General features: G+C 36.6%; 1 protein-coding gene across 6 annotated transcripts in view; it reads left to right on the top strand.

Annotated features, from left to right (window-relative positions):
- LOC141557458 (uncharacterized) overlaps positions 1–20,963 on the top strand; it is a 70,476-nt gene extending 49,513 nt beyond the window's left edge. Inside the window, exons 1-6 of one of the 6 annotated variants that reach the window (XM_074293151.1) lie at positions 4,147–4,652; positions 6,303–6,495; positions 6,889–6,974; positions 12,096–12,222; positions 12,558–12,653; positions 17,507–20,963. In XM_074293151.1, the coding sequence (XP_074149252.1) occupies positions 6,942–6,974; positions 12,096–12,222; positions 12,558–12,653; positions 17,507–19,356 (2,106 nt within the window). In that variant the 5' untranslated portion in view covers positions 4,147–4,652; positions 6,303–6,495; positions 6,889–6,941 and the 3' untranslated portion in view covers positions 19,357–20,963. Of the gene's footprint in view, positions 1–4,146; positions 4,682–4,829; positions 5,018–6,302; positions 6,496–6,888; positions 6,975–12,095; positions 12,223–12,557; positions 12,654–17,506 lie in introns of those variants that run through there. The other 5 variants (XM_074293150.1, XM_074293149.1, XM_074293152.1 and 2 more) reach the window with 5 other exon arrangements.
- The last annotated feature ends 1,854 nt before the right edge of the window (positions 20,964–22,817 follow it).

Genomic DNA, 22,817 nt, shown 5'->3' with positions numbered 1-22,817 from the left:
TCTGGTTTTTTTCTTAGAAACATATAGAATTCCTCTGTTTCATTGAATGACCATCTTCTTCCGTGGAAAAAGATGCTAAACTTAGCTGGGTAGTTCATTCTTGGTTGCAGTCCTTGATCTTTTGCCTTACGGAATATCAGGTTCCAGGCCCTTCTATCTTTTAATGTGGAGGCAGCCAGATCTTGGGTGACCCTTATTGTGGCACCTTGGTATTTAAATTGTTTTTTTCTAGCTGCTTGCAGGATTTTCTCCTTTGTGTGGTAATTCTGCAGCTTAGCCACAATATTCCGTGGTGTTCTTTTTTTAGGGTCTATTTCAGAAGGAGTTCGATGAATTCTTTCCACATCTACTTTCCCTTCTGTTTCTATTATCTCTGGACAGTTCTCTTTGATAATTTCCTGTAAAATAGAATCTAGGCTCTTTTTTTGGTCATAGTTTTCTGGAAGTCCAATAATCCGCAGATTATCTCTCCTAGATCTATTTTCCAGGTCTATAGATTTTCCCAGTAAGTATTTGACGTTGTTCTCCAGCTTCTCATTTTTTTTGTTTTGTTTGACTGATTCTTGGGTTCTCTGTGAATCATTCATTTCTATTTGTTCCATCCTGACTTTTAAGGAGTTATTTTCTTCTTTCACAGTTTTTAGTTCTTTTTGTAAATGCCCAATTTCGTTTTTAAATGAATTATTTTGCTCTATTGAATTTTTTTCCATTTCCCTAATTTTTTTTTTTGAGAATTATTTTCTTTTTCCAATTCAGAAATTCTATTTTCTTGAGACTTTTTTATCTTTTCCAATTCAGAAATCCTACTTTCCTGTGTTTTTTTAACCTTTTCTAATTCACTAATTTTGTTTCCCTGCATTTCCTGTGAATTCTTTATTTTTTCCAACTCCAATTTCAGGACGTTGTTATTCTCTATCATAACTTCCCTTTCCTTGCCCCATTTTTCTTCGATCTCCCTCAATTTCTTAAGAGCTTCTTCTAGGAGAGAGTTATGTGATGGGGGGCAGGAATCGTTCCCCTTTAGGTTGTTATCTTCTGAATCTTTGCTGTTAACTTCCTCGGGGTTGGGTACCCGCTCTTTCTCTGTATAGAAGGAATCTATAGTTTTTCTAGCTTTTTTGCTCATACTTAAAAAATGTTTTGGGGTCTGTCCCTGGGGTAGGAAATTATTTACTTCTTTACCAGCTTCCTCCCAGACCGGATGGATGCAGCGGCCCCTGCGCCCGCGCTAAGAGAGAGCTCTGGGAGAGAGTTCCCCACCCCCTCCCTGGAAGCGCCTCAGAGGTGATTAGCACTGCTGTGCTTTGAGGGCGTAGAATAGTGAAGACAGCAAGAAGCTCAGCCTATGTGTCCGGGTGGGGAGTGGATGTCTGCAGCAGGTGACGTGAGAAGCCCCTGCGCTCAAACTGGAAGTGTCTGCCAGAAACCGAGGTCCCTAGTTCAAAGGTTCCGCTTCTCTGGGACTTCCTGGAGCTGAGTTCCACTCCCTCCAGCTAAGCTAGGCCGTGTGTGTTGCCTTGGGCCGTATCCACCCACTTGTCAGTCTCTTAACTATTCTCAGGAGGTAGCTGAGGCCACACCCCCTGGTGCCGAGTCTGCCGAGTCACCCCCAGGGTGGGGAGGGGGGAAATCTAATCTGAGTTTTAAAATATTTTGGCTTTCTCTTCTGAACTGCTAAATAATTAGCAGAGAAGAGCTAACAGCCTGTGCCAGATTCCTTTACCTCAGTGGCTTCTCTGATCCCAGAGCCCCTCCCAGCGCAATGGGCGCAGCGTGCCCCTACCCCACCGTCTGTGCTGGTCTTTCTTATTCCTCCCCTGAGAACTGACCTTTCCTGTTGAAACTCCAGATTCTCTTCAGCTGGTAAGTCGTGCTTCCAGTCCTTGTGGTATCTATCAGTCCTGAGCTAATTTTGAGACTTAATTTATCTAATTGGTTGTGAGGGAGTGAGGACGTTCACTGAGTAGTGTGTTTCTTCTCCGCCATCTTGGCTCCGCCTCCCTATCATTAACTTTATTAAAAGCCATGCATTTAACAGTCATTTATTTTCAAATCTTTGCAAAGACACAAACTCTGATTATAAAAACTTACATGCAGAGGTAAAGTGGCTCTCAAGAAGACAAAATTTAAACAGATTATTGAAATTTTAAAAATGAAATTGTTATATTTTTGACTGAGCAAAATTCTGATCTTGTTAATTTTTTCGTAATGACTCATGGTTTTCAAAACTGTTATTCTTCAGATAATTTTGAAAAAATGATTTAAACATGCTGCTTCAAGGGAAAAAAATGTAACATATTTATGTTAAAAGAGAACGTTGAAAGTTTTACTTAAAAAGTTAACATATGAAAGAATAGGGTGGAAAATGCTTCATTGTAGCTATAAATGATTTTATAATTGAAAATAACCTTCCCAAAGATTTAGTTGTAAGAGTTATAATTGATCATTTGAAGTACCAAGATGCACAGTTTCAGGAATACTTTTCTTCAAATTTTAATTCTAAAAAACCAAGTAGGATTAACAAACTACACTCAGTTGAAATAAAAAACACTAGTCATCTGCCATTACAAGTTCAAGAAGAATTTGCCAAGTTTTTGTTTTTTGTTTTTTTCCTTGTTACAAAACAGTTTTATTGGATAGATCTAGTGGGAGTGGGGCATTGCTGGAGGAACTAGGGAACACAGGGAAAAAAAAAAAGCAAGCAATAGAATTCTGGATTCCTGGATAAATGACAGCAAAGTGCTTAGGATCAGGTGATCTTCTCAAATAGCACAGAAATATCCCTAGAGAAAAAAGGACATATAGGAATAATAGGGAAGGGATTTGGTATTAAGCTATAGAAACTCCCCTAAAACTCTAAGAAAGTGGTCAGTCACAGAAATTTGCCAAATTATTAAGTGACATAGGTTTAAAAATTGAGTCTCCTAAAAGAATTATAAAATCAGATTAGCACAGAATTTTCAACAATTTCTGAAATGATACCATACATACTTCTGCCATTTTGCACTACATATTTATGCAAAGCAGTGTTTTCAGTATTGATTAAAAGATCAATATATCAATCAACTCTGAAAAAAATTGAAGATGCTCTGTGTCCTGCAGTATCAAATATTGTCCCAAGATTTAATTCTTAAAGTAAAAACAAACAAGCACATGCATCTTATTAGCATGTCTTTTGTCTTTAACAAGAGATAAAATTACATGTATCCCAAAGAATTGTTATAAATTTCTTTATAATTATCAGTAAAAGTTTGATTTGCATACCTATCTTATATACCTATAAATTCTGAGTAGAGTAAAATTTCTTAGATGAAAAGGAGTTGCAAATGGAAAAAGTTTAAGAAACTCTGCTATATATAACTTTCTTTGTATATATTTGTTTGCATGTTGTCTCCCCATTAGATTACAATCTCTTTGAGCATAGGAACTGTCTTTTTATTAATTGTATTCCAGATTCTTTTCATAGTGCCTGGCACATAGGAGTCACTTAGTGTTTATAAATTTTGTTTTAAATTCATGTTCCCCACAGGTAATAAACATATACACATCACTGTGAATTGATTAAATTTGAATTGGTATTGACCTACTAGAGGCGTAGAGGGGGCAGCTTGGAATCAGGAAGATTCATCTTCTGAATTAAAATTTGACCTCACACACTTACCATCTGTGAGGCCCCAGATAGATCACTTAACCCCGCCTCTTATCAGGTTCCTCATCTGTAAAATGAGCTGGAGAAGGAAATGGCCAACCACTCCAGCATCTCAGCCAAGAAAATCCCAAATGAAGTCAAGGAGAGTCCAACACGACTGAACAACAAAACAAGACCAGGAAGCCGAGGTGGCTTTTCTGGAGAAATTCCCCTGGTACTACATATGGAGCATCAAAACATCTAGAAGTTTTCAAGGACATGTGGTGAACTCCGTGTGCAAGTTTTTTTTTTTGTTGTTTTTTTTTTTTTAAATATAATCAAGAATCCCAAAAGATGTGAAGGCTTGAATGGGTTGCAATCTCTTATCTTTGAAGCAAGAAAAGCACATCCACAAAAATATAAGTGTGCAAATGGAAATTGCCCATAGTTTTTATTTCCTCAAAGATATAGTAAACTAGTAATATATACTTTTTTTTTTCCAGAACAGCTCCTAACCTGATCTGACCTGAAGCTCCTCTCGCTCCCCGACTATTCTCCAGTCCAGTTTTTCTAATTCCTCTCGCACAACGGTTCCCCCAAGACGGATTGCTTGCCCTGGTTCCCTTAAAAATCACCTATCCAGCCAATAGTCTGGTGTAAAACCAGAAAGGGCTGTTTCCGGCCTTTCAACAAGTGTGTGACAGGAGGGGCGGGACTACGGAAACCGATGCGAAACCTAGTTTTTTCTGTGCCATCAAGATAGAACCAAGTGTAGCTCTTGACATCGGGAGAAAACTCTTTAAGTGGCTGGGGAAAACTAGAACTTGACTGGGCAGAACAAAAATATCTTTGGGAAAGGAGTCTGAATAGCTGGGACCGCATAAGCCGCCTCATTTGGGGAATTGCAGTCCGTCACAGTTTGTCCCTGGCGCAGGCGCACTTCCCCCTGAGGATGCGCACGCAACCTCGACGCCATAATTTGTTCTTAAGCTTCTTAAGCTTCGAACCCAGCTCTTTATCATAGGTCAGTCCAGGCTCAGGACCCAGTTCCAGGTATTTAATGGCCGGGCCCCCCTTGCTCGCCGCCGCCCGCTCTGTTTAGGGAGCGCGGATCCGCGAGGGGCCGGAGGTGGGCGGAGAAGTCTCTGACCGGGAGGAGGCGGGAGGCGGGGCGGGGCGGGGCGGGCGGAACGGCTTCCTGAGGTCCGAGTGCTTGGAGTAGTGAGTGACGGATTGGGCCCTTCGCGGCTCCTTTTACACTGATGGTTTGAAGTGTCACGTGTCTGCGGCGCGAGAGTGCTGGGGCTGAAGCTCCTAGAGTGCGAGAGCTAGATTGCTTCCGCCTTTGATCTATCTGTCTGCAAACAGTAGATACCAGTGTGCTGCCAGGTATGGTGAATGAATGACTATTAAGACTCCCTTGTTCAGAGCGCTTAGCTAAAGACTTGGAGAAATATGCGAAAGCGAATACCTGCCCTCAACAAGGAGCTTACCCTCCAACTGAAGTTTGCTAAGGGGCTTGTTAAATCGTTATGATTGTGCCTGACTCTTCATGCTACCCAGGAGTTTTCTTGTCAGAGATACTGGAGGGGTTCGCCCTTTCCTTCTCAGCTCATTTTACAGATGGGGAAACTGAGGCAAACAGGATCAGGTGCCTTGCTCAGGATCATACAGCCAGTGCCTGAGCCAGATATGAACTCAGGAGAAGGGAAAGCGAGATCCAGGAAGATAATTAGGGTCTTTTTGTTTTATTTTTTTAAAGAAGGCAACTAGGAAAGAACCTGGAGATGGGGAGATACTGAGGATTAAATAAAGATTATTCCGGGAACGGTCTGCTGAAGAAAGAGAGAATGGGGCAGGCGCGTGTATGAAGAGCTTGGCTTGTATTCCATCCCCATCCCTAAGCACCGTGTAAAAGCCTACCCTAGAAAGTGCTAGGTGGGGTGGCAGGAACCCAGTTCCTTCCCTCAAGGAGTTTAAACTCTATTGAGGGAATACTATGGGTGCAGAAGTAAATAAAAATAAGATGATGAGGGGAAGAACACCAATTTAAAAAAGGGATCAATAGGGCTATTCCATAGGAGGTGTCCCATGAGGTGAGCTAGGAACACTGAGGGGAAAGGGAGTGCCTTCCAGGAGGGGGAGATAGCTTCTGAAAAAGCACGGGGACCGAGCACGGAATTCAGAGTTCTAGGAAGAATATAAAAAGACAATATATAGTGAACCAGGCAAACTGGTGGCGTTTTGTGAGGAGTTTTCAATGTAAATCATCTGTAGTGTATCATAGCAACGGCAGCCACTGAAGAATGTAAACTCCTAAAGAGAATGGCCTGTTTTTTGTTCTAGGGCTTTTGTTGGGGGGTTTTAGCCTGTATCTCTAGGATCTAGCTCTGTGCTTTGCGTATAGTGGGTGCTTAATAAACATTTGTAGAATTGTGTTCTATTTTTGTTTAATAAATAAAAATCCCATGTCCATTTGTAATGCTGACTCTCTCTTCCATACATTGCAAGATGTAGAAGCTAGGTTCTCTTCTCTGATCCTATCTTCTCTCGCCTCACAGCAGTTCTGTATTGAGTTAATAGTTATGAAGCCTGGAGCATCAGAGAAAGGTCCTGGATTGAGGAGACAAATATCTCAGCCCCAGGTCCCAGATTAAAGTGATCTTGCCTCTAGTCCCCCAGGTGCTGGAGAGCAGGAAATCATCCCAGGAGGAGACACAACTGGCCTGAACCCTTTGGTCAGAGTTTGAAGAAAGAGAAAGTTCTGTTATCTTGCCTGAGTATACAGGATTGAAGTGGCATCAGATTGTCCAGAAGCGAGTGAGCACTGTAACCCTAGAAAATCTGACCCAGATGTTTCAGGAGAGGTGAGAATTACAGAATGGGGAGATGATGTGATTTCCTAATAAGAAGGTTGTGCCTTGAATCATTTAATGGGACCTTTTCCTTTAAAGTTAAGGATTAATTCTGAGAGTATATGTATGTATATGTGTGATGACAAAGGCCTGTGTCTGTGTCAGTATCTGAGCAGAGATCCAAATCCTCATATCTGGATACTGGTTTAAAGTTGTATATGTGTACTGGTGGCAAGGCAGAGGTCTAGGCCTATGTGTATTACCTCTTACTAACATAAAATTGATGTAAAAAATGTTTAAGAGGTATCACACCAAACCCTTCTGTGAGGAGCTCCCAATTTGATCACATTTTGGGGACCACAAGAAAAGAAGAGCTTTGTTGTTGTTTTTTTTCCTCTTCCACAGCTCAACCTCCTTGGGAATCACCATTCCCTGAGCAGATCACTGAATAGAAAGTAATGTACTCTGGCTGCATAACAATGAGATCCCAGGTGAGTTGGGTTTTATTCTTAGAATCCAGAACTGGTATCATAAGGAAGAAATGTTTTATTTCATCATGAAAGTACTATCTGGGAACTGAGGCTCATCTGTTTAGACCCCAGGAGACTTATAAGAGTGTTCATAGCTTAATAACACTATTTCATAGAATTCCTTTCTTCTTACAATATTCACAAACTCATTTAGGAGGATGTCAGTTCTACTTTGCATCAGTACATTTTGTGAACATGTCCCAGCCAATAATCCAAACAAAAGAAATGGAAGATAATCCTTGCCTTGAAAGACTATTGTAGTCTCACTAGGAGAAAAGACTATACATAAAATTATTTTAAGTATTACTTTTTAACATATTAAAACACTTTATATATAATACAGAGAAATGTATGCATCAGAATTGAGAAGAATAAGCTAGAAAATAAATACCAGAAATTCAGAGGGAGGAAAGACTGGTGAGATTTAAATGATTATAGAGGATAACAAAGAATATTCTTGGCAGAGAGAACATAATATCCAAAGGCTTAGTCCTGGAATAACTGTACTTTGTAGAAACTAGTACTAAAAGTTTAGCTTAGTTGGAGTGGAGGGTATGCTTTATTGTTTTTTAAAATTTGTTTTGTTTGTGTCTTTGTGTCTTTTCCTCTCCCACCTTCCAGACTGAATTCACTTTTGTGGCAAAGGAAAATCATTTGAAACAATCCATGTAACAATGTGTACAATGTTCTTTTCTACTAGTTTACTACTTCTTTATTGTGAGGGAAGAAGTATTTTTCTTTCCTTCTTCTACAAGACTCTCACTGATTTTTCCATTATTCTTGATTTCATCTTCCTTTTAGAGATCTGCATGTAGTCATATATTTTGCTTTCTTAATTATGCTTTTTTTTGCTCAGAATTATTTCATATAAATCTTTTCATATTTCTCTAAATTCCTCATATTTATTTCTTACTAAACAGTAAAATTCTACTACATTCTTATAGCATAGGTTTTGTTTGTTCGGGTTGTTTTTTTTCCTAGCTATTCCTCAACAGTAACTTCATTTCCAATCTTGATCAATTCAGCACTTTTTCACAAAATCTGGGTATGCCTCTGTTCTTAGTTCCTGACTCTGCGCCTGCCACTCAGTTTTAGAGTTCTTAGTTGTTCACATCTCTCTAGTAACCCAGCTTGTTTTAGACTAGTGTATCCTTCTCTATTTTCATTTCATAAGGCCTTAGATCCAGAAAGCTTTGTTTTTCTGTGAAATATTAGTCCCCTGCCCTACTCCTTTTTAAAAAGTCCTCATGGATTGTCTGAGTTCCAGTTTTTAGGTGATTTAGTTAATTTTTTGGCACATCTACCAGAGATAAGTTGTATAGTGAGTTTTTTTTTAATTAATTTATTTATTTTTGCTGAGGCAATTGGGGTTAAGTGACTTGCCCAGGGACACACAGCTAGGAAGTATTAAGTGTCTGAGGCTGGATTTGAACTCAGGTCCTCCTGACTTAAGGGTTGGTGCTCTATCCACTGCAACACCTAGATGCCCCTATAGTAAGTTTTTATAAGACTAATTATTCCTTAACCAAATTTCTTGGCAAGTTATGCCAAGGATAAAGTGCATATAACCTATAGCATAACATTAGAGGAAATGTTTGATAACTTGGTTGTTTTATATATATATATATATATATATATATATATATATATCCATTCATTTTGGATGTGTCAAGCAGGAGTCTAGCTCCTTTTCTCTCTTGTAGTAACCTCCAAACTGTGTTACTAAACTGTGGTTCCCCAGTATTATATGATCTATACTAGGGACCTATCTTCCTAATTCATTTCCTTCAGATTATTCAGTTTTTCTGGCTAACATCAGGATCAGGTGGCATAGAAAAAAAATTAATTGACCATCATAAAGATTCTCTTAGAAGGTGGCATCTCCATTAAAAGGCCCAATCACATGTAGATGAGGCACTTGGTGCAAAAACCAGTCTCTAGTATATTTTTCTGAGAGATTTTGGTTTGCTAGCACTGCCCGATCCAGACAAAAGGCTTCCTATAATGTGGTAAGCAATTTGAAGCAAGGGAAGGTATATCTTCACAAATCCCCTCACATTGATTTGAAAGCATCACACACCCTTCTCATACCAGAGGGGAAAAAAAGGTGGGGGGAGCATAGAAAAAACAAAAATAATAATTTGGATTCTAATCATAATATCTAGCATTTATATAGCTTTTTTATACTGGGTTTTTTTTTTTTTTTACCTGAGAGCTTTGTGGATATTGTCTGATGTGATCCTCACAAACCTGTGAAGTAGGTATTATTATTAACCTTATTTTACAGATGAGAAAACTAAAACTGAAAGATGTTAAGCAGTTTGCCCAATGACATGGCCAATAAATGATTGAGATAGGATTCCATTTCCAAGTCCAGTGCTTTATTCACTTTCTGAAGTTCCAAAGCTTACCCTGAATTTGACACCTCTAGTCCATGACCTGCCCTTGTGTCCCATGCTTACATGCTAAATGTGAACCATGTATCACTTCCAATACCCCTGTCTGTCTGGAATAAGGCACTACTGAAGTATGCAGCCCTATCTCTCTTTACCCATATCTAAGCCTAAGTTTCTCAGCCTAAAGCTACCATCAATTGGCAGGGCACAGAGAGGGAGTTCCTTAACTTGGGGAATCTGGTCCCATTATAGCCCATGAAGGTCTTTACTCCTTATTTTCAGGGATTCCCTAGGATTCCTTACCCATTTGAATCCCTATTGAGAACAACTAAGATTTTATACTAAGTTTCCCTTATCTCCATATGAGTTGGGGTACTTCACATCTCAGTTGTTTCCTTACTCCTTACTCCCTTATAATCCAGTACTCGGATCCACCTAGCCCATAGCTTAAAGATTCATATTCCTCAGCCTTCTTCATTACCTGCCTTCCTCCCATTTATACTCCTAGCATGAGTGAAAACTATGGAATTCTGTACTTTTTCCCATAGTGGAGGAAATAGCTCTTCCAATTAAATTACAAGAAGAACCCATCTCTATTATAAAGCCTAGGCCTGATTAGAGCCTCCGACTTAGTGCACTACCCTGCTGCAAAATGTGTAACTTGCACCTTCATCATTCTTAGTCGATCAGGTACTTTCTTCCTTCCTAATCCCTGAACAGAAAAAGGAATCTTGTTTTAAGAATTATAATACAGTATAGAAATTCTCTTGACATAAAATATCTAAGGGATAGAAATTCTTTTGGAACTGTAAGCTGAAGTATTAACAAATGATAGAATCACAAAAGGATAATTAAGTTGGATAGCAAATATATTGAAATATTATGATGTAATAGACTTAGAATTGCATATGCAACATAAGTCAAATTGAGTAAAAAAAAAAATCAATCTGATAAAGAAAAATAAAATTGGAGAACCAACCCATGTCAGTATAACTGAAAAAGCAAGTCATAGGCCTGACAGCATAACAGATTGGGAAAGCAGGCGTTTATGCATTAGACTAATTGTGATTTTAAAAGACACTGAATTTTTAAAAAGCTTGCTGGTTATCTGACTATATATTTTCATTTGCACATGACAGATAATACTTAAGTGTTTTCTTTGGGGAAACTTTTTCAAAAATCTTGACAATTATAAACATTTCCATATATTACGAGTAATAGAAAAGCTCATATACAAAAAACTATCAATTTCCTTTTTTTTAATGTTTACATTAAATTTAACACAATAGTACCAACACTACCCTGCTTGGTTTTTTTTTCAATCTTCTAATCTCTTTTTCCTGTGTATTTTGAAAATGCTTCATTAACACTTTATTTTTTGTCTTTTTTTTTTTTTTCATCACTGAGAGGTATAGTGAATAGAAAGCTAGCCTTGGAGCTAAAAAGACTGGGGTTCTTCTGACATTTAATGTCTATTCCAGCCTAGAAAGTCACTTTAGTTAGCTTGGTGTAGGAAATTCATCCCTAGGAGCTCTCTAACCCATGAAATCACAAGTCAAATTCTTGCCCTTTTTAAGTTTGTATCACCAACTGCCACCATATTCTCAAACTCTTTTCATACACCCTCAAATCCCATAACAAAAAGCCTCCCTGATAACAAATCATTATAGTCAAGCAAAACAAATTCTCAGTTTGGTTGTGTCTGAAAGATTGTTTTATTTTGTAATTACAGTCTGCCATCTCTTTGCTAAGAGGTAGACTACATGCCTCATCAGTGGTCTGCAGTGATCAACTTACTGCATTGATAAGAGTTCATAAATCTTTTAAAATTGTTTTTCCTTTACAATATTGTCATTGTATTTCTTCTTGGATCTGCTCTTGTCACTTTACATAAGTCAGATCTTTTTAGGTTTCTCAGAATCAGTCCCTTTTATCATTTTTATAGTATAGTTCTATTACATTCATCGATAGTAATTTATTGAGCTCTATTGCACAGTTGATAAGTACTTTTCAAGTTCTTTGCTACAACCAAAAATATGCTGTCATAAATATTTTATGTATATGTATGTATACATATACATATATATGTATATATAGTAAATATATCCTTTCCTTTGGTCTTTGATCACTTTGGCTGGGAGAGATAATATTTAATCAAAGGGTATGCACAGTTTAGCGATTTTTTTTAAATGTAGTTCCAATTGCTTTCCAGAATTGTTGGACCAATTCATAGCCAATATTGTTTTACATGTTCAATTGTGCCATATGTGTATTTTACTTTCAGGGCGGAAATAATGTTTACTCTTTAAGAATACTGACTGTCTCATTTTTCTGTTGTATCTCCTATATGATCAGGATCACTAGTAAGTACATAGTAAGGATTATGATAATTTACTTAATTTGGAACATTTGTAGGATCATAGATTATAGATGGAAAAGACCTTAGAGGTCATCAAAATTTCTCTCATTTTTTTAAAGGGGGAAACAAATCTAGAGAGGTTTAGTAACTTGCTGAGAGTCAGAAGTAGGACAAGAACCTATTTTAACCATTCTGTGATACCTGATTCTGTATTCAAATCCTTGAACATTATCAAGACAGGTAATCTTGTCTTTTTGCTGAAGTTCCTAGTTGCCCCCAAAGCCATGTCAATGAGTTATATTGAATAAGAATTTTTTGACATTTCAGGAATCATTGACATTCAAGGATGTGGCTGTGTACTTTACCCAGGAGGAGTGGGGGCAACTAGACCCTGGTCAGAAATATCTATACAGAGATGTAATGCTAGAGAATTATAGGAATCTGGTCTCATTGGGTAAGTAGAGTTTTCTCATGATTTAGAACCAGTTTGTCCATTAAAGTATCTTTCTTTCAAAGCTTGTGAAGTTGCTGAAATGTTTATCCATGAAGAAATTTGGGGTTCGATGATCAGATTCCTAATCTCTTTCTGGCAGAGAAATAGGATGTTCCTGATTTTCAGGTGAAAGGTCTATACTTTGTAGCATAAGAAATAGGTACTTTCTTTATGCTGTATTTATTGCTGCATTTTTCATCTTTCAGAAGTTCTGAGGCACAAAGGCATGGAACTTTGGGGGATAGTTCTTAGTCCTCAGGAAAAACCACTTAAGTCATTTCTTTCCATTTGAGCAGGATATCATATTTCCAAGCCAGATGTGATTTCTCACTTGGAACAAGGAGAAGAGCCTTGGATGGTAGGGAGAGATATCCTAAGAGGTAATTCTCCAGGTGAGTGAGAAAAGCAAGCAGATGAACATTATTCTAAGTAGTAGTTGTGAGAAAACAAGCTTCACTCTGCATTTAGCCAAAATGTATTAGAAAATGCTTTATTATCTTAAAAATCTGTGGCAGGTAGAGGGATTGATCAACAGTTTTCCCTACTAATTTGATAGGCAACCTTTTTTTTTTTTTCATCATAAAGTGTTTTTATGAATAGAGAAGTATATGTTATATCTTGTTTTCTTTTTATAACTTTCTTGGGTTCATCCCCAGTTAACCTGATCATAGGAGATCTTAAATGCCCAGCAAAGGAATTGATATGTTATCCTAGAGGCAAAGGGAGCCACAGGGAATTTTTTTTTAAATAGTTTTTATTTACCAGATATATGCCTGGGTAATTTTATAGCATTGACAATTGCCAAACCTTTTGTTCTAATTTTTCCCTTCCTTCCCCCCCTCCCCCAAGATGGCAGGTTGACCAATACATGTTAAATATGTTAAAGTATAAATTAAATATAATATATGTATACATGTCAAACAGTTGTTTTGCTGTACAAAAAGAATCAGACTTTGAAATAGTGTACAATTAGCCTGTGAAGGAAATCCAAAATGCAGGCAGACAAAAATAAAGGGATTGGGAATTCTATGTAGTGGTTCATAGTCATCTCCCAGAGTTCTTTCGCTGGGTGTAGCTGGTTCAGTTCATCACTGTTTTATTGGAACTGATTTGGTTCATCTCATTGTTGAAAATGGCCACATCCCTCAAAACTGATCATCATATAGTATTATTGTTGAAGTATACAACGATCTCCTGGTCCTACTCATTTCACTCAGCATCAATTCATGTAAGTCTCTCCAGGCCTTTCTGAAATCATCCTGTTGGTCATTTCTTACAGAACAATAATATTCCATAATATTCATAGCCACAATTTATTCAGCCCCACTTGATGGGCAACCACTCAGTTTCCAGTTTCTGTCCACTACAAAGAGGGCTGCCACAAACATTCTTGCACATACAGGTCCCTTTCCCTTCTTTAAGATCTCTCTGGGATATAAGCCCAGGAGTAACACATCTTGGTCAAAGGGTATGCACAATTTGATAACTTTTTGAGCATAGTTCCAAATTGCTCTCCAGAATGGCTGGATGTACTCACAATTCTTCCACCAACAATGTATCAGTGTCCCTGTTTTCCCACATCCTCTCCAACATTCTGCATTATCTTTTCCTTTCATTCTAACCAATCTGACAGGTGTGTAGTGGTATCTCAGAGTTGTCTTAATTTGCATTTCTCTGATTAATAATGACTTGCCACCAGAATTTTTTGATCAAAATAATGACATGGGGGGCAGCTAGGTGGTGCAGTGGATAGAGCACCAGCCCTGAATTCAGGAGGACCCAAGTTCAAATCTGGTCTCAGACACTTAACACTTCCTAGCTGTGTGACCCTGGGCAAATCACTTAACCCCAGCCTCAGAAAAAAAAAATTGAAAATAATGACATTATTGGTTTGGAAATATCAATTTAACCACTAGGTCAATGATTGATTGGAGAGGAGAGAGACCAGGGATGGGAAGACAAATTAGGAGACTGTTGTAATACTCCAGATGATAGATAAGAACTTTCTCTAAATCTACTTCCAGGCCATATTTATAGCAATTATGAAACAAATTAAGAAATTTCATAACAACAAAAGGAATTATTTTCAATTGTGCTTTTGTAATATTTATTTAGCAAAAAGGGACTATTAATTTTGTGGACACAACTTTTAAAAAGACCTGATTAGCTGGCCTTTGGACAACCAAGTGTACTTTTTTCCCTAATTTTATTACTCAACACTAATCCATTATTGCAAAACAAGGGAGACCTTCAAGGCTATAAGCTGTCTTTAATCATGAGATATTTTATAGTACTTCTAATGCTAAGATCCTCCTTTAAGCATCCTATATTTGTAGAAAAGATTGTGGTCATTTAACATGAATTCTCTCAAATATTATTCTTGATTTTATTTCAGCATTACACAGACTTGATTATTGCTGTTATTGGTTCCAAAGGCTTATAAACACTGTTGCTTTTTTATTTTATGTCGTAGTTGTTTCCCCTAATTCTCCTCCCCTCTCTCCCAATCCCTACAATTTTATCACCACTTCCCACACATTCATTGAACTTTCTCTCTTTTTTAAAATTTTCTTTCTTTTTATTAAAACTTTTTATTTTTCAAAATATATACATGGATAGTTTTTCAACATTCACCTTTACAAAACCTTGTGTTCCATTCCCCCCCTTCTACTCCCTCCCCTAAATGGCAAGTAGTCCATTGTATATTAAACATGGTAGAAACATATGTTAAATCCATATATTTTAACATATTTAACATGTATTGAACTACCTGCCATCTAGGGGAGGGAGTGGGGGAAAGGAGGAGATAATTTGGAACAGAAGGCTTTGCAAGGGTCAGTATTGAAAAATTACCCATGCATATGTTTTGTAAGTAAAAATATTTTAATTTAATAAAAAATAAAAAAGAAATATGTTAAATCCAATATATGCATACATATTTATACAATTATCTTGCTGCACAAGAAAAATCAAATCAGAAAAAAATAAGAAAATAAAATGAAAGCAAACAACAATAAAAAAAATGATAATGCTATATTGTGAACCACCTCTCTCTGAGTGTAGATGGCTCTCTTCATCACTAAACAACTGGAACTGTGAACCCTTTCTTAGAAAAAAAAAAAAACATTTCAGTAAAGCTAACCAATAGAGACCAAGTCTGACAGGATTTACTGCATTCCATATTCATGTTCTGACTTTTCTATAAAATATATATCATACACACACACATACACACACACACACACACACACACACACACACACACATTTGTAGTCATTGTCTTATGTTATTCTTTTGGTTCTGCTTTCTTTATGACATCACTTCATGTAGTTTCGCCACATTTCTCTGAATTCCTTATTAGGCATTTCTTATAATACATTCTATTATATTAATATAATATTTCCTCAGTCATTTTTCAATTTTATAGACAACTACTTTGCTTCTAATTTTATTGCAATCACAAAGAATGCATGTGAGTATATTGTATGGGTTATATTTTGTTTTCTGTCTTTGGTTTTCTTGGCTATATGCTCAGTAATGAGGTTGCTAAGTCACAGGTTAAAAACAGACATAATTCCAAATTATTTTCCAGAATGGTTGGACAATTTCATAATTCCATGAGCAACTCAACAGTATTTTTGTCCAGACTGGGTACAGGGCCCCATACCTTTCAGGACAAAGGCCAGGATTTATTTGTTTGTATTCCACTTTTGATATCCACCCTCTTTATAGTCCAGCTGTAGCATCCATGAATATAAACAACATCAACTACTCTAGAGCTCATGTTGCAGTAGTGATTGGTTAGTCTCCAAGAACTTCCCAATCTATAACTATTAAATCCATATTAGTCCTCTATTGTATGCTATAATCTCTAATCTAGTAGAAAGAATGAGCTTCTTAACTTCTTTATGCTCAGCAGCCAAAAAAGTACATAAAATAAGAGGTTTTATTAGTACTGATAATAGAATATATATAAAAGACAATATCATGTAGAAGCTGACTATACATAGGATATCTATATGTGGGAGAAGGATAATGGAATAAACAAGCTAATTGCAGAAGAGGAGGATATGCAAACCAGCTGTTGCTTAAAAAAAAAAAAAGGCAGACTATAGAAGAACAAATATCTTGTTCATTCCAGAGATATTCAGCTATGATTTTCTGATCAAGTATGGAAGCCAATAATTCCATTAATGGTTTCAGGTTAATCAGAATGTAATGTGTGAAAGAGGAAGGAAAAGGGAGAAAGGGAGGAAATAAGCAGTTATACAGTATCTACTCTGTGCCAGGCACTGTGCTAAACATTTTATCAATATTATCTCATTTGATCCCATAATTCTGGAAGGTAGGTACTATTATTGCCTCTATTTTACAGTTGAAGAAACTGAGCCAAACAGAAGGTAAATGACTTCATCAAAGTCACATAGCTAGTATGTATCTGAAGCTAAATTTGAACTCAGATCTTCCTGACTTCAGGTCCAGCATTGTATCCAACATGACATCAAAATGTGGGATTCATATAAAATCTAATCTTATAGATTAGAACCCAATTGTGGTAGACTTTAAGCAACCAGAAAAAGTAGTTTATATTTTATCCTAGGGACAATAGAACGCCACTAGAATTTTATGATCAAAGGAGTATCATTGTCTGATCTGTGCTTTGGAAATATAAATTTGGTGGCTAAGGGGATAATAGGTTGAAGAGGAAAGACACCAAAGATGAGAAAACAAATTAGAAGACTGTTGGAGTACTCTACAAATTTTTATTCCAAATCATCCCCATCAGACTTTCTATGTTGTCACTATATATAAATTCTTGATGTACTTTTCATGTAATACAAAATATAGTTTTATATGTCACCAGTGATTTGGCCTCTAGCCACTTTATATTAGTTGCACACATTGCCCTTGTCACTGATCCAGAAGGTTAGATGGAACAAGAATTTCCATAACTACAAATAAGCTCAGATTTTTGTTAGGGAAGTTGTAGGAAAGTTAGGACTGATGTAGTGTTCTTAATAAACATGAAATTACTGCTTATGTAAGGTTCTGTTGGTGATCTTGTCCATGATCACTTGATATGACATAAGATATGGAATCCCAGGAAACTAGTTGGGCCTCTATTAACAATAATTTGGACATGGATTCTGATCCCATAATTCTGCCTCCATAATTCTGATATTTGTTTATAATCAAGTCCTCTCTGTTTAATCTATCATATTATTCTTTTTTGTTTTTCTTTCAGGTGGGATGATCAGGCATGAAACTAAGCAGGGCACTTCTGAAGAGGAATTGTCCCAGGTGACAGTGGAAAGATTTCCAAAAAGTGTTATTTGGTACTCTGAACTAAGTGATACCTGGAAACATGTTGACCCATTTGGAAGTCAAATGACAGTTCCCCGGGAGAAAATTATCCCAGGAAAAACTGCCCCTAAATGTAATGAAATTAGTCTGAATTCAGTCCTTGTTACAGAACAGAAAGTTTCTGTAAGAGAGAAATCCCAAGGATGCAATCTATATGGAAGAACTTTTCAATTTAGTTCACACCTAGTTAGACATCAGAAAATTTGTGTATGGAAAAAACCTTTTGAATGTCATGAATGTGGAAAAGCTTTTAGTAAGGGTGCACTTCTAAGGCAGCATCAAAGAGTCCATACTGGAGAGAAACCCTATAAATGTAATGAATGTGGAAAAGCTTTCACACTGCGTGGGAGCCTTACTGGACATAAGAGCATTCACACTGGAGAGAAACCCTATGAATGTAATGAATGTGGGAAAGCCTTCAGATTACATGCACATCTGACTCAACATATGAGAATTCATACTGGAGAGAAACCATATGAATGCAGTGAATGTGGGAAAGCCTTCAGATTGCATGGACACCTTACTAAACACCTGAATATTCATCCTGGAGAAAAACCCTATGGATGCAATGAATGTGGAAAAGCTTTCAGTAAAGGTGCACTCCTTAAACAACATCAGAGAGTCCATACAGCAGAAAGACCTTATAAATGTGATGATTGTGGAAAAACTTTCAGCATGAGTGCCCTCCTGAAGCAACATCAAGGAGTCCATACTGGGGAGAAACCCTATGAATGTAGTGAATGTGGGAAAGCCTTCAGACTTCGTGGAAGCCTTACTCAACATAAAAGCATTCATACTGGAGAGAAACCCTATGAATGTAATGAATGTGGGAAAGCTTTCAGTACAGGCGCAATCCTTAAGCAACATCAAAGAATCCATACTGGAGAGAAGCCCTACAAATGTGATGAATGTGGAAAAGCCTTCAGTCGAAGTTCAAGTCTTACAGAACACAAGAGAATCCATACTGGAGAAAAACCCTATGAATGTAATGAATGTGGGAAAGCCTTCAGACTGCATGGACACCTTACTAAACACCAGAGCATCCATCCTGGGGAGAAACCTTATGAATGTAATGAATGTGGGAAAGCCTTTAGACTTTGTGGAAAACTTACTCAACATAAGAGAATTCATACTGGAGAAAAACCATATAAATGTACTGATTGTGGAAAAGCATTTGGAGATGGTGCACTTCTTATGCGACATCAGAGGGTCCATACTGGAGAAAAACCCTATAAATGCAATGAATGTGGAAAAGCCTTTAGTCGTCGTGCAAACCTTACTCAACATAAAAGAGTCCATACTGGAGAAAAACCCTATGAATGTCAAGAATGTGGGGAAACTTTCAGTCAGAGTAAACAATTAAAACGACATCAGACACTTCATACTGGAGAGAAGCCCTACAAATGTAATGAATGTGGGAAAACCTTCCGTCAGAGTAGACAGTGTACTCAACATCAGAGAATTCATACTGGAGAAAGACCCTACACATGCAGTGAATGTGGAAAGACCTTCAGACTACATACACAGCTTACTGAACACAAAAGTATTCATACTGGTGAGAAAGCTTATGAATGTAATGAATGTGGGAAAGCCTTCAGACTGCATGCAAACCTCTCTCGGCATCAAAGAATACATACAGGAGAGAAACCCTATAAATGTAATCAGTGTGGAAATGCTTTTAGGCATAGTTCAACTCTAGTCAGACATCAGCGACTTCATAGTGGAGAGTAATCCTGGGATTTTAGTGAATGGAAAAATGCTTCTGTTATATTTATTCCTTATTCAAATGTTTTTGGTCATTAAGTCAAAATTTGTCACTAATTGATTTTGTCATGTCTTGGAGAAAAATATGCTTCCTCTCCTTCTATATTTCTTTCTGTTCTACTATCCACCTTAGTGCCTACAAGGGATTCCAATTTTCCTCAAAGCATATCACTTTATAATTAATATGGTTTATGATTCAGCTAAAATCAGTTTCCTTATAATATGAGTAAGATTTTATGTTGTATGGATTCTTTAAAATTACCCAGTTTTACAGTTTTCAACACCTACTGAAATTTTTGCATGATTTCCGGTATTACCACACTAATAGGCATGAATAACAAATTTAGTTAGGCAGTTGATCATTAGCTTTAATTGGCTTTAAGTGAGTTAACCATTTTTTTTAAGAAGGTAAATAAATGGGAGATGGGATATGTGCTTGTCAAGGATCCTAGATTTAAAATGTCAAGGAACTTTAGAAGCCACATTGTTCAGTTCCTTTTTACTAATGAGAAAACCAGCTCATGCTATTTGATATTCCAAAGTCATACAAATAGTGCTAGGATTTAAACCTGTATGTCTCAGTTGAGAAGATTGAATGAAGTTAGTTTCCTCAATCACTTTTCTCTGGGCCCTAAAAGAACATGTAAACACCATAGAAATAGAAAAAAAAAAAAAGGGGGGGGGGGAGGTAAGTGAACTAACCAAAAATTAATATGAACAAAGTAACACTTGATTCAATTGAAAATACTTAATATCATTTGAATCAGGTAAAATACCAGAAAATATGAGAGGTGGAAAAGGATGTTATAAAAAAGACAAAGATTGTTCTCTCATTGGATATTTAACAGGCAAAGTCTGAAATAATTGAGGAAACAGAGGTTCAAGCTTTCAAGAATATTGATTTATTAAGCAATGCATGCCAATGACATCAAACTAAGACTATACTTCCTCAGCTTAGCATTGGACCCCAAATATAGGAGGACACAGATTTTTGTGCATTAGAAGAAAATGTCAGAATGTAATCCAAGATACAAGATTAATATGATTTTTAATTAAAGGAAAAATTAGGGACTTTCCAAATTGGGAAGAGAGTAAACAATTTCCTTGAAATCAGCAAAAAACCAGCGTTCCACTCCCCACAAGTATCTGTGGTCAATCAAAGGAACAATAAAACACTAACTGGTTGACCAATATAATGTCAATTTTCAAATAAGACATATAGGTTTCTTGAGATGTATAATTGTGAAAAAAGTGCAACGATTTGGATCTGACTGGATTTCTGGTCAGCATAATGTAGGGTCCATAATTAAAGATCTCTAAGTAATAGGTAGGGATGATCCAGCTTCTCAGATACACAGTGCTAGGTTTAAATAGTGCAATAAATTTCCCTAATAGGACAGAAATTGGACTAGACCCATAACTAAATAGAAAGAGAATTTTGCTAGATGATAATAATGAGTCACAAAATGGAACTGACGTGATCCACTCAATTCCCACAGATAAAAGACAACCAGATGAAAGTGGCAGTGCTTAAAAAGTAAATATCTATCATATTAATAAATTGCACAAGAAAACTAGAAGAGATGGAATAAAGAGAATAAATTATATTACTAAAAAAAAAAATCTAAGACCCAAAAATGCAAGAAATAGCACACAATACTTTGAATTGCACATAGTTGTGGAGCAGCAGGAAATACAAGTTCTCCCCCAAAAAGATGCACATTGAATTGTCCAAACTGTTGGGAAAGACACAGACTTAAGTGATAGAATTATAGGATAAATCATAAGACTGTAGTCAGAAACCGAATTAGAAATAATCTACAAGCTACAAAAAGAATATAAGCTTGAGTGGACTTTTTTTTTGTGAGTGTGTGTGGAGGGAGGTGGGGTTGTAGTGTTCTTGTTGGTTTTCTGGAGGTCTCTGAGGCAGTCTTCTTTTCAGCAGGGTAATCTAGAGAATAGCCAGCTGTTAAAGTCAAAATCCTTTATTATCTCCTTATCAATCTAGTTTCCTTGCCTGGGGGCTGGGCCAGCTTTCTGGAGAGTCTTTCAGACTGGTCTTGGTCTCAGTGGAAGAAGTGCAGGAGGCCAGCCACCACAGTGGTGTGAGATAAAGTGAATGAATCTGGCTCTCAGTCCCTGCTAGCTGTTATATACTATATTATAATTACATTATCATAGGTGTGAGTCTTGTGGAACTATATTAAGTACCAGAGTTCTGGCCCATAATAGGTATATTTTCAAAAAATAATAGATCAGTTCAAAAGGAAAAACCTCAAATTCAACACTGCTAAAAGTTCCTCATAGTTAGTACAATAATAGAAATGCTAATGTATGTGCTACAAGAAAATGAAAAAATTATTAATCAACAAGTTCTTAGGTTCATGCTAGATTTCAAGAAGAACAAAGGATAACAAATTGGAAAAAGACATTTACAAAATGAGACACATAGACCTTGAATCTTTAATCCACAGAATACATGCTATATGAAGACAGGAGATACTTGAAATGCAAACAGTTATTAGAATGAAACATTTATAAATACCATGCAGAGATGGAGAGAGAAGATTTAAAGATACTTTTTGATCATAGAATGATTCCAAGAAAAAAAATTTTATGAAACACTTCCTCAACAAGTGGTGAAAATTATGATTATATTACTAAATGAATAGAAAACTTTTTTGATTAATACTTATTTTAATGGGGAAAATATAGGAATAGAAGGTCTTATATTATGATTTGTAAAAGTATTTGAAAAAATAATCTAGTACATAGTATTCCTAATAGGATTTTGTATTTTTGGCTTTCCTATTAGCAATTTTACAAATCTTAGCAATAGTAAGACATGAAAAATTAGCATTGGAAATAAAGTGAAAATATTTCCATTTGAATATGTGATTATCCTTAAAACTTAAGAAAAAATTAGCAAATGGCTTTCCTAAAATAGCAAGATATAAAAAGTTCTGATTCATTTCCATGAATCAAAGGAAAGTGATGGAGAAATAGCCTTTACAATTACATCAAACTCTTAAGTGGGGGCAAGCTAGATGGTGAAGTATAGTATCGGCCTTGGAGTCAGGAGGACCTGAGTTCAAACCTAGCCTCAGACATTTTTTTTTATTATAGTTTTTATTTACCAGATATACACATGGGTAATTTTCCATCATTGACAATTGCCAAACCTTTTGTTCCAGTTTTTCCTCTCCTTCCCCCCCACCAGATGGCAGGTTGGCAAATACATGTTAAATATGTTAAAGTATAAATTAAATACAATATATGTATACATTTCTAAACAGTTCTTTTGCTGTACAAAAAGAATCAGACTTTGAAATAGTGTACAATTAGTCTGTGAAGGAAATCAAAAATGCAGGCAGACAAAAATAGAAGGATTGGGAGTTCTATGTAGTGGTTCATAGTCATCTCCCAGA

This window comes from Sminthopsis crassicaudata, chromosome 2 (assembly GCF_048593235.1).
Source record: "Sminthopsis crassicaudata isolate SCR6 chromosome 2, ASM4859323v1, whole genome shotgun sequence".
In the NCBI taxonomy this organism is placed as follows: domain Eukaryota; kingdom Metazoa; phylum Chordata; class Mammalia; order Dasyuromorphia; family Dasyuridae; genus Sminthopsis; species Sminthopsis crassicaudata.
The sequence above is the reverse complement of the archived record's forward strand: the minus strand, read 5'-3'. Positions and strand labels throughout refer to the sequence as shown.